The sequence below is a fragment of the Pieris napi genome, chromosome 19 (genome assembly GCF_905475465.1).
Source record: "Pieris napi chromosome 19, ilPieNapi1.2, whole genome shotgun sequence".
In the NCBI taxonomy this organism is placed as follows: domain Eukaryota; kingdom Metazoa; phylum Arthropoda; class Insecta; order Lepidoptera; family Pieridae; genus Pieris; species Pieris napi.
The window spans coordinates 5,116,067-5,128,386 of record NC_062252.1 but is presented as its reverse complement, the minus strand read 5'-3'; the positions used below and the strand labels follow the sequence as shown (position 1 = coordinate 5,128,386).

At 33.1% G+C, this 12,320-nt stretch overlaps 2 protein-coding genes across 3 annotated transcripts; one reads left to right on the top strand and one right to left on the bottom strand.

Moving 5' to 3' along the window:
- Nucleotides 1-7,760: 7,760 nt before the first annotated feature.
- LOC125059292 lies at nt 7,761-10,056 on the top strand. The gene is made up of 2 exons (XM_047663661.1): nt 7,761-8,237; nt 9,288-10,056. Exons 1-2 carry the CDS (start codon nt 8,063-8,065, stop codon nt 10,025-10,027), a joined length of 915 nt encoding a protein of 304 aa, XP_047519617.1. The 5' UTR covers nt 7,761-8,062; the 3' UTR covers nt 10,028-10,056.
- LOC125059291 (protein ALP1-like) lies at nt 8,239-10,650 on the bottom strand. Of its 2 annotated transcripts, XM_047663660.1 has the most exons (3): nt 10,238-10,650; nt 8,660-9,192; nt 8,239-8,326 (listed from the first exon to the last, which is right to left on the bottom strand). In XM_047663660.1, exons 1-3 carry the CDS (start codon nt 10,510-10,512, stop codon nt 8,286-8,288), a joined length of 849 nt encoding a protein of 282 aa, XP_047519616.1. In that variant the 5' UTR covers nt 10,513-10,650; the 3' UTR covers nt 8,239-8,285. The 2 variants fall into 2 exon arrangements, with proteins under 2 accessions (XP_047519616.1, XP_047519615.1); XM_047663659.1 differs by having other exon boundaries at nt 8,239-9,192.
- Nucleotides 10,651-12,320: the final 1,670 nt, after the last annotated feature.

The window sequence follows — 12,320 nt, the reverse complement described above, 5'->3', positions numbered from 1 at the left end:
ATAGAAGTTGAACAATTTCCGAAGAAAAGAACAGAAAAATAGATATTTTAATGAGGTTAACAAGACCGCCTTACCAACGTATTATACACGCAAAATGTACATTTATTTTGCAACGTCTTCCGATGGCTCTGTAAGATAAAGAAAAATATTCTAATTACCAATTTACATTGATAAATAGGGTATTTTAGTTTTTTACTAATTCAGTAATATCTTTGTGTGAATTGTTTATATATTTATTAGGCGTAGTTTAACATTTACAAAATGTATATCAATCCGCGTAAAACTGGGACAGCACTTGAATAATTTTCATAATCTTACTACCAGGAGTGAAAAGTAATTTGTATTTACTTGAGCGTGAAAACAAAAGCGACTACCTTTCCTATCGCCGATAAATCAATGTTAATCTCGTTTCCTACGAACGGACTTTGCATATTGATGTTTATGTGCGTTGTTTATAAAACCTTTATAAATACACAAATCTCAATTCGTTCAGTTTTAAAACAACCTTTTAAAACTAATTCTTTACTTAAAGACAAAACTTTTTTAATGTATTAATTTTGCCTACAAATACAAAAAAATATAAATACTCTTTATTTTATAAGGGTGCGTACTGACTATATAACATAATATTTAACTTGTGTTTTATAACACGTCCACATTATGTAACCTTGTTATTCAACATTATAACATAAAACAATACTGTACACATTAGAATAACAATGCAATATAACAATGTTATATAACCATTTTAAATAACAAAAGAAAAACAAAAAAACGTAGATGCTGGGTTCGTCCTAGCATACATATCAATAACATGTTTATAACATTCAGTGTCCACATTATCAGAAACATGTTGTATAGCAATGTTGTATAACATGTTATGTTATATAGTCTGTACGCACCTTAATACTGAGAAAATTTATTGGCCCAATGAAATAGTAAGACGGAGGTCCAAGGGCCAGAATTAAAGGATTGAGGAAGAGATGGTACTCCACGCCAACATCCAACTCCAAAACAACCGGCCCGTCGACCGGGCCAGATATCGCTGGAAAGATGTCGTAAAGAGGGGAGTACGCAATGTAATAGTGATTGCAGCAGGGCCGATTGTGAAGCAGCAAGATCGTTGAAAGTCTTGTCTGGGAGGCCAAGGCTCACGGGTCGTTGGGACAACGGTTACTCACTCCGTCTAAGTATTTAAGTATTTTATATATAAATTTTGCAATGAAAAATGTTTCCAATGATGTGACAAATCGAACTTGAATCGCAAGCCATTACTTAAGTTCTGCAAATAATATAATTTTTGATGTGAAACATCTATAGCCGCACGTAAAACCGATTTCTGGCGTGGCGACGCATGCCGTGGCGACGCGTCGGCCACGCTACATGATGGTATAGTCTACGTTATATGCAGTAGTGTGTACGGTGTGTGTATTTCGAAGTCACTGATTAAACGAATTAAGTAGTCACGATTTGAAATAAATTCGTAAATTTTTGTGTTTAATGAAAATAAATGTTTATTCAATAAATAGTCATTGTAAAAAAATCGTAATATTTTATTTTATCATTATGACATATTTAGTTCCTATCACAATCTGTTCTTTTCTGCTTTTCATATTACTTTAACAAAATAAGGTCGATGTTTCACATCTGCCAGGCGTGCCGTGACGGCTCAAATTTTTTTCAACTAGAACTCACGAATATCATCAATATTAAAGTGTAAATAAAGTGCGTTATCAAGGGAGTAATTCTTAATAAAACATATGTTATGTTAACACTTTACAAAACCAGATTTATGATTAAAGTTATAAAATTAAAACCCTAAAAAAACACCATGTTTTTTTATTTAATGTAAAACTATATTTTATTACGCAATGTTTGTGTAACCGTTTTTATTCATACGTTGACAAGAGACAGTTTAACTGAGTGAGCTGCGACTTTTATTCGAACAAAGTGTAGAATCTAATTACTGCAGCTCCGAGCGAAGCTTCTTTTTTTAACGTTGGACGAAATTGCGATTGAGGTTGCGAAACTTTCTAATCCGTTTTTTTACAATGTGGCTTTTTAGACATGTTCCTTTTTGAACAAGGCATGCAATAATATTTGACGTAGTGCACTCTTCACTATTTAATACAATTCCAAAGTATTTTAATAAAATTTTATGAAAATACTTGACAAAACATTTATAATCTTTTGTCATTTTTGAGGCTAATGTGCATTTATGAATAAGGGGGACTATTCTGAATTTTACGAAAATTTTGAATAGTAATTTAATCTAGCAAGACGGGTACTTGCAGTTGACTGGATAGAAGGTAAGATACAGTTAAGTCACATCTGCTTAAAATTTTCCCATTTGCTCTTCTCCATGTTATAATTATCTGCAAAAAGTGAGGCCGGGTCCCCATTCTTTAGCAGAACGAATAAGAAACGTGAAAGAAGAAGCGAAACGGCTTGTATGAATCCACGGAATGCAAATCAGATAGGATAGAACCTACCTATGCGCCTTGGTGATAATAAGATCAGTCCTTTATATATGTCCAATGGACAACTTACGTAAAATGTATGTCTAATGAACTTTATTATTTATTTTTAGTTTATTTATAGTTTATTCATTAATAGAGAGAACAAAACCGTTTTCTGAATTTTATTTATCAATACTCGAGTTTTCAATTAACCAGGAATCGGGACACGTGAAAACCCAAAAAGCCTTCGCAAGAGCCAGTAAAATTTAATAATGTGTTATAACAATCGTGGCTTACTCCAGGTCAACCGATAATGGCGACCACGTAATATTTTAAACGCCAAAGTGTCACAATGCGGTCTGAACTAGCCATTGTTAATATAGTGGATAGAAAAGTGTGGTTTAGCTAATTAACATAGGTGAAAAGATGAATTTGAGTGGTTAATTGACTCTCAACCCAGATGTCATGTTTAAAACGGATTTCTTTCCGCATGTGCAATTAAAACTTGCTATTACGCTGTAGGCGAACCATCGTAAATGTGTATTAGGCACTTCGGTATCAAGTGTAATGTAAGAATCATTAAAGAAACAGATATAGAAATCTGAATAACACTAATTGCAAACGAAATAGCATTTAGATTTTTTCTAAATCGCTGTAAATTAAAATTATTCGAAAATAGATTAACAATGTATCAGTTGCAAAGAATGATATCAAAATAGTATATAGACACATCGAGTGTGTAAACTAAACTGTCAATATCAAAAATCCTTTTTTTTTCTTTTTCTTTATAATAAAAATTAGTCGTCACGTTACGTGTTTTACGTTAGTATCAAAATCAACATCAAGGCCCATTCTGCTCTGTAAACTTTTAAAGTGACAATCACAAGCTATTGTTATATTTACCTAACCTATATGCCTGAAATTAAATACGGGATATATATTTTTATGGTATTTACAATATTCTTAACCGACAAATTAATCATAATTAAATATAGAACTAAAAGAGATTGAAAAATATGGGCAGATGAAGTTTACCTTTAATGCTGCAATCCTGCAAAACAGTAGGGGTGAAAAACATCTGTGGGTGGAAGGTGATTCTAGAAACTATTGATAAAATCGTTATTATTTTATGTTGAATTTATTTTCTAATAGCATATAACATAAACACAATTTAAACCCTGCTTTCAGAAATAACAATGAACAAAATTTTAACTCGAAATTGTCTATAAATACAATCCGTTTATTATGATAGTTTTTTGTTATTGTATTTATTATTAAGTTAAATTTGTTTAATATTAAATGTCTATCATTAACTAGAATATTATAAGCAAGTTAAATTAACGTTGTTGAATTCAACAAAGGAATCATTATTGCTGCGGAAAATTTGACGGGATTTGAGGGAATACGCTGGATAACCCCGGGCCTAGTATGGGATTACTTATCTTCATTCCAGCCCAATTCGGTAATAAACTTAAGCCATTTTAGAATTATGTACGATTGTTAAGGTATTGTAGATTTTCTTAGACATTTGTGGTTTTATACATTTGAATTGTTGAACGTGTTATGAGTGTCGCTAGTAGTTTTTGTGTACCTATCTGTTTTACGATTCAACTTGTTTCTTTTAAATTTCTAAATTCTGTCCAAAATTAAAAAAAAACAATACTGTTTGTTTTTTACTTAGGATTACCTACGGATTTGGAAATATTTTCATTTCAATTTTTTTAAATATTATTACTAGATAAATAAATTACTTGGTAGTAGTATAGGGTACAAAGAAAACGTTAGGTATTTAAATTAATGCACAGTCAAAAAAACCCGTCAATTTCGGTAAAAATTTTCATTGGGTTGACACACTTTGTATGGAGCTGTTACCGATCGGACAATAGACATTGGAACAAGGTTAGTGGAATTGAGTTTCGCACATCGATGCAAAAATAAAACAGGACACCGGGACACTGTAATTAGATTTGATACGAAAGCGAAAAACTGGTGTGTTTTGTCATGCTTAAAATAAATTTTCCCGGAGATCTTTCGTGAACTAATATCAACAAAAATACGTACATACGTAAGACGTACATACAATAAATTGTTGTACTAACTTAATAAAATTAAGTATGACATTTCAAATTCAGGTCCATAATGTTCTCATTATTTAAAACGGTATAATCTTCAAGTGAAATAAAAGATGTTGTTTAAGTAAACAATATTTTTTGTACAAGTAATAATGGTAATATATTTATCTTTTTAAAAACGAGTTTCAAATGTAGTCATGATTCTAACATGATAACTATGACATACATTAAATATTCTGACTTCAATCAATTTCAACTGATTTTAATTTTATTTCGACATGTTTATTTGTCTTGGCCCATTGTGTAACACTTTCTTTGCACATAAAGGATTTATTATTATTTATTTATTAGGTTTAATTACCAATGAATCTATAAAACATTTAGTTAATGTATAGTGTCAATGATATTTATCTAAGATATCTATGGCAGAGTAGACTAATCAAAGATTTATGACATTACGTGCATCCTATATCCACTCAAATATAATCTCTATTACAATGTAATAAGGACGTCTCCTTTCACTAACAAAGCTGTATGTTCGTATATCATAATGTATGCTGTCAACAAACCTGACGCGTAGACTGTATTACTCAGGACATGGAATTTATGAAGCGAATAACATGTTGAGATATTGAAAACGTGACGATAATGAAGATTTTTATGTCAATACAATTATTATAGGGAATTTAAGACAATAAATAACTTTGACAAATACCGCAAGTATGAAAAGAAAAGTATCTTGTAAAAGTTGTCGTCATATAAGGGAAATAAATCCCTATTGAAATAACTGTTTTACCAAGTCATGTGGTTTTTGCCCGGTGTGGTTTAGATACTATAGCATTTCCTAGAGACTATTAGTTGCAAGCGTACATGGTGTCCAATTTATATCATAGTTACATGACCAACCATCTCACAGGCTTTCATTCCCTTAACTCATACATTTTTTACATTTTACTATAACAGTGAATTTGCGCTAGTGTGCGGTTATTACTTTCTTAGAGACAACGGTCTTCCAAGCTTCCATAGGCCATGGGCGTCGGTTAACACTTGAGTGAAACTGCTGCCCTGCGATTCTGTAACTCACTTTTCGAACTCACACAGCGGTTTTCGCATCGGCGGTCGCTCTCAAATCAGTCGTGAAGCAATCATTTTATGATTTGGCATTCTGATAAACAATAATCTACAAGCTCCCACCTTTTTAGAATGCCAAATCATAAAATGACTGCTTCACGACTGATTTGAGAGCGACCGCCGATGCGAGAACCGCTGTGTGAGTTCGAAAAGTGAGTTACAGAATCGCAGAGCTGGTCTACTTACGATCGCAAAAAATGACGATCGCATAATAGACGTAACGACGCCTAATAATGAAATTTTATTAGATTACCACGCTATATATGAATATCACAATTGAAATACATAATTTGAATGTACGCTTGATATAACAAGGTTTATAACATTCAGCGCTTCACAAAAGGAAAATCAATATGACACCAAATATAACTTTAGCTCCAACGGTACGGGAGATGTTAGCAAAGTTTCGAAATGCTATCTGCACTTGAAATAAACAATGCATTTCCAATGTTCTAAAATTTACTCAGTTGAGAGCTATAATCTTAAAATATCAGAACGTATTAATGTAAAAGTTCTTTGAACTTAAGAATTACTGAAGGAATATTTTGATATAATCTTTTATAACTCCTAACTAACTTTATGTATATATTTTTGGTATAATTTCGTATAGTTTTTTGGAACCACTATTTTTTTAAATGGTAGTGCATGTATTTTTCTAATATTATATTTGAAAATGACAATATTTGCTTATTGCCAGGTTTATAAAAATATAATTATTTTTCAAAAGCAAACCCGAATATGTTAAATAGCTATCAAGATTTGAGTGGTTTTCTGAAAGTGTGTAGGAGACTTATACTCGCTTTTATGTGAGTTAAGGAATATATATATTATATAATCAAAAACCATATAATACTTTTATATTAAGCCTTTTGGCTTATATACAATTTCCGATTCGTATAACTCTATCTTATACCTTTTTGTATTTTGTTTACATTGCAGCTTTTATACAAAGTCTTCTTTAGAGATTTCCTAATCTAAATATTATGAATTGAGTATGTTTAACTTGCAACACCAATTATCAGATACAATATGCAGGAATGAAATGTTTCGAACTTTATGATAATTAAAGCAGATATAATTAATAACTGATATGTGACATTACGCAAGCTTGCAATATTTTAACATTAAAATAATATCATTATTCACAGCATTTAATTGAAAATTTTACTACTTATATATAGTATGTAATTATTATAATTGATGTCGCAAGTTGATGGGATAAACAATGAATTTATAATAACGTTCTTTACTTGATGAAGACGATCTAGAAAATACCCTTTTTTTATAGAACAAGGGACAAACGGGCAGAAGGCTCACCTGATGTTAAGTGATACCGCCGCCCATGGGCGTCTCAATGCCAGAGGGCTCGCGAGTGCGCTGCCGGCCTTTTAAGAATTGGTACGCTCTTTTCTTGAGGACCCTAAGTCGAATTGGTTCGGAAATACTTCAGTGGGCAGCTGGTTCCACAAAGTGGTGGTGCGCGGCAAAAACTGCCTTGAAACCCACCCAGCCACCAGTGGGTAATACAGAATGAAGCGTTAGTCTAATGTTATTATTATAAACAAGAAGGTGAGCACTGACTTATCATATTTTATAGATTGTAAGATAGATAAGAGACAAAAAATTTCAGAAAGGAAAGAAAATATTGAGAAGACATGGTAAGAGTAAGGTTGTCTGTTAAAGTACTTTGTCATATTTTTTTTAAATATGGTAAATATTTCTTTATTCCATCCATTTATAGGTTAAGTAAACACAAATTATAGGGGGAGCAACTTTATGGTTAGAGCGGCGAACAAATTTAATGACTTAACGATTGACATTAATATGTTCGCTGAGAGTGTGACAGCAAGGATAGCTTTGACCCACAATTATTTCAACCATGACGAATGAAGTGCATTAATAACCTTTCATTGTCAACTGTATGTATGTAATGTATTAAAGAAAGCTGTGTAAAAAGGCTTACTATAAAGTCAACGATTATCTAGTTGATAAAAGGGCCTGGGACTAGTGCTAGACAGGCTACCTCTAATTAATTTGCGATATTTGTTTTAAAATAAGTGTTGTTTGATGATTTGATATTTTAAAAGAGTACGGCCGGGTTCCCACTACGCCGGACCGGCAGATCTGCCGCGCCGGTAAATCTGCCGGAAGAGCTAGTGGCTGTACAATTTATATGAAGCTATTCACATTATCCCGGGTCCGGCATTTTTGCCGAGCCCGGCATTTCTACCGAACGTTTTGTCACTACGAATTGCCGGTAGAACGACCGGGCCCGGAGTAATGTGAACGAGTTTGTGCCGGTATCTGTCCCCCGCTCGCCCTGCTCGTGCTCCCCTCGCCCCGCCCGTGTTCCACTCACGTCATTCGGCTCGCATGTTCTGGTAAAAGTAGACGTTTAGCATGGATATTCAAGCAGAAACTTTAATTACGCTTGTCCAAGAGAGACCTGTTCTGTGGGATAAGACCGAAGACGTTTATAAAGACAAAAACTTAAAGTTAGCAGCATGGCGTGAAGTATGTTTAATACTGAAACCAAACTTCGATGAACTGGATGAAAAAGAAAGAAAACAGTACGGTGAGTTTTTAATGTTTTATTGATAAAATGTAAATGCATTGATAAATTTTATTTTATAGCTGCTGCCTGCCACGGAACGGAACCAATATCTGAAACAAAATAATTAGTAAATGATGTCCGTATAGCGTTGGCATTAGGGCCACCTCGACTCGACACATTTCGATTCATGGGTGTAGTTTCTTGTTCTTGTCTATGTTCTATATTTTGGTAACTTTCAAAATTTATACCATCTTTTTCTCTTACAAAATTATGTAAGACTGCACAAGCTTTAATTACTTGAATTGCTGTGTCTACGTTGAGATCTATAGCTCGATGGATTATTCGCCACTTATTTGCCAGAATACCAAAAGCGCACTCAACATACCTTCTTGCTCGACTTAGTCTATAGTTAAAAATCTTTTTATCAGTATTCAAATGTGTACCTCCATATGGACGTAGGAGATTAGGTGTTAAAGCAAAGCCTTCATCGCCAACAAGTATAAACGGTAATTCTTCGTGCAAGTTTTCATGAAGCGGTCTAGGCTTTGGTACATTTAAAGTACCATCATTGATCTTTTGCCAAAATGTACTATCCTTTAATATACTAGAATCGCATTCCTTGCCAAATGAGCCCACACTAATAAAAATAAATCGGTACTCTGAATCGACAACTGCCATTAATACAAAAGAATAATACTCCTTGTAATTAAAGAACATAGAACCACTCTTGGCTGGTTTCAAAATTCTGATATGTTTGCCATCTACTGCTCCAAGACAGTGAGGAAAGTTGGCTTTTCTTTCGAATCCTGAAGCGATGTCCTCCCATTCTCTCTCAGTATCAGGCAGCTTAAGGAAATCTGTCTTTAGGTTTTCCCAAATGACGTGGGTCATTTCTTTTATTAGTTTACTTATTGTCGAAACGCCTACTCTGTATGAGTAATGTATTTCTTTGAATGAACATCCTGAAGCTAAATATCTGAAAAAAAAGTATTTTTTGTTAATACATTATTACTTTATACGTCACCAAGAAACAAATTGTATTGTTTTATGATATTTTTTTATTGATTTCAGGAAAACAGGTTTCAACTAAATGGAATAATATACGAGATTCGTGGCTTAAGACAGTAAAGAAACAAAAAGATGAGTCTAAATCTGGATCTTCGACCAAAAAGACACGAAATTATTTATATCACGAGCAATTAATGTTTTTGAAAAAAGTCTCCGAACCTCGACCACCACATGAGTCAGTTTCAAAAAAAGCAAGAACCGAGACTGAAGTAGGCATGGAATCAGATTTTCGTTCACCTTTAATTAAAGATAAAAAAAAAATTGATAATAAAGAGGTAAATGACAGGATGGTAAAGTTTTTGGACTCCAGAATAAACCCAGAAAAGGAAAACCATCATCTATCTTTCTTCAAAGGCATTATACCAATCTTGAACACTTTAACTATCGAAGAGACTTTAGAATTTCAAGCTAGCGTCATGACAATGTTGCAAAAAATTAAAAGTAGGAATTATGAGAGACCAAATTACGGACATTGGCGTGATTCATATAATCAGATAACCGGACCAGATCAGTATTCTGGATACTACACACATAATAGCGTCAATCAACAGCCAATACCTACGCAAGATCAACACTACCCTGGATACTCTACGCAATATAATAGTAGCAATCAACAGGCAACAACATCTATACCATCAACTTCATCTCAGACATCGAATCCGATTCCAGCTTCGCCATCAGCATCTAGTAATCGTTCCATACATTCCCAAGACTCAGATTACTTAGATTTTGAAGGGATTTAAGTTTGAGTACAAATAAATACTTAAATAATTGTTTGCATTTTTAATTCATAATGATTATCAAATACATACACCCTCCCACACACACACATTATATATATTCACATTCATGAAACAAACATACATAGCAAACATTCATTCATTCATACAGTCTTAAGTAGGTACCTACGTCAAAACTATTATTACGCAATCTAGTGCATAAAATAATCTTACCTTAGACATATGGCTAATCTTTGTTCTGGGCAAATACATTCTCTGAAACTTGTATCTCGTACTCTTATGTCTAGTCGTCCCAGTAAATCGTCAAAAGTGGTTGCTGTCATTCGAAAATAATTGAAGAACTTTGATTCGTCTCTTCTAAGTTCACCCATTAATGTTTCAAATGTTCCAAGTGAAAATCTTTCCCGTAAAATAGGGTGTACCCAATGTTTTCTTTTATTTTGCCTTCTATTAAGATACCACCACAACACAACAATTTCGTCGTCCATTGTGCGCGCAGGTCCAAATTCAACTGAGGACTGTCTGAATTTCTTCCGGGATCCGATGTAATGTGAACACTCTGTCCGGTGTCCGGTTTTCGGCAGATCTGCCGGTCCGGCGTAGTGGGAACCCGGCCTACCGAGAGTTTTTTACGCCGGCTTTTTCTCTCGGCCTACACCCTCTGTCTTCTTTGCCGATGAATAGGGATGCCTACAAATTCAAATTTAATGACGTGGAATAAGTGATACATGTATCTTATGTTCCATAATAAACATATTTTATTTTTATTTTAACTAATTAAATTCTGTTTTTTCTTTTTTGTTTAAGACTAAAAATATTGAATAAATAAATAAAGTAATTATAGGCTTGAAATCTAAAGATAGACAAGCGTCATTTTTAATATTCATGAACATTCATTGACTAGTTCCGAGGCTCCCAGTTTGACATTATTAAGGTCCATAACAGCTATTACTATGCAAATTGGAATTCTGTGCGTATGACACATATGATATAGTTGTTGATTATGTACAACATGCCTAATCGATGCGAAATTGATGATCTGTGGATTTATTAGCGAACAAATTTGCAATTTTTATACAAAGACCATACTCATATTACAACTTATGGGCAGGCACTTGTGGCTCTACCCCAGCCTGTGTACCCAAGCGAATTTTAACGTATCTTACGTATACTCAAGTGGAATGCAGAGAACGTTTATTATTAAATTAAAGGTGAGTATAATGTCATGATTTATGGCTCTCACGCAATCATAAAAATTAACGCTTTTTTTATTTGTGGTGATAAATTTTATAACAAAGCTTTTAGAAAAGCATTGTTTATTGCTAAGTTAATAACGGCGACAATTAAAATATTTATGGCTTAGAGTGCCTAGGTTTTACCATTTTACTTTTTTAAATATTAACAACCGAACATTATCGAGGGGAAATTGTCAGATAAAAAGTATGAGATAAAAATCTTCATGATGCTGAAACTGCTTCTTAAGGTGATGCTGTAATGTGTCTGCGTTATGCACCAGTGCTGTGTTATCATTGAATCTAAACAGGCATTAATTGATGATTTTTGAAGTTATACTTCTTTAGGCGCGTTATGAAAAATTGATGAGAGTGAAATTTTACGATTCGCGCACACAAAATTAACAGAATGAAGTTGCCCACGGAAGATGCTACGGCATTGGACATAATTTAAAAACAACATTAGAATAATAATAGAATTTATGTTACACTTAATGTAAGAGAATAATAATAAATATTTATTTATTTAATTTTTCAAATGTAAACTGAACTTTATTGACTATAATAACTCCTTTTCCAGTTGTTGATTATTTAATTGTAATTAATTATTTGCATGCAATCAAAAACTATTTTTAATAATGCCAAAGAAGTATAACTTCTTAAGCGCATACATAAGTACACGCATCCTTTTTTTTACAACTGAAATCCATTTGAATTCTATGAATTGTCATACTAACATTATAAATAACTCCGATATCATAATAGCACATTAAATTATTACTAACTCTTGTATTTGTCAATTGGTATGCAAATTACGACAACTAACACTATGTCAAACTAAATTTCTATCAGAATTAGTGTACTTACATTATATAACATAATTAGAATTAATATGTGTAGAGTTTGCCGTTTGAATTAATTTGGAGTAATGAAAATGATTTAAATTAAGCACGATCAATGTATCGAGAGATACACGGGGCAAACAAATTGCTTCGTCTGCTTCGTTCACGATTATTTTATAGGCAAGTAGGTCATCAGTGTTCTGTGGATCCAAGTTCCGATAT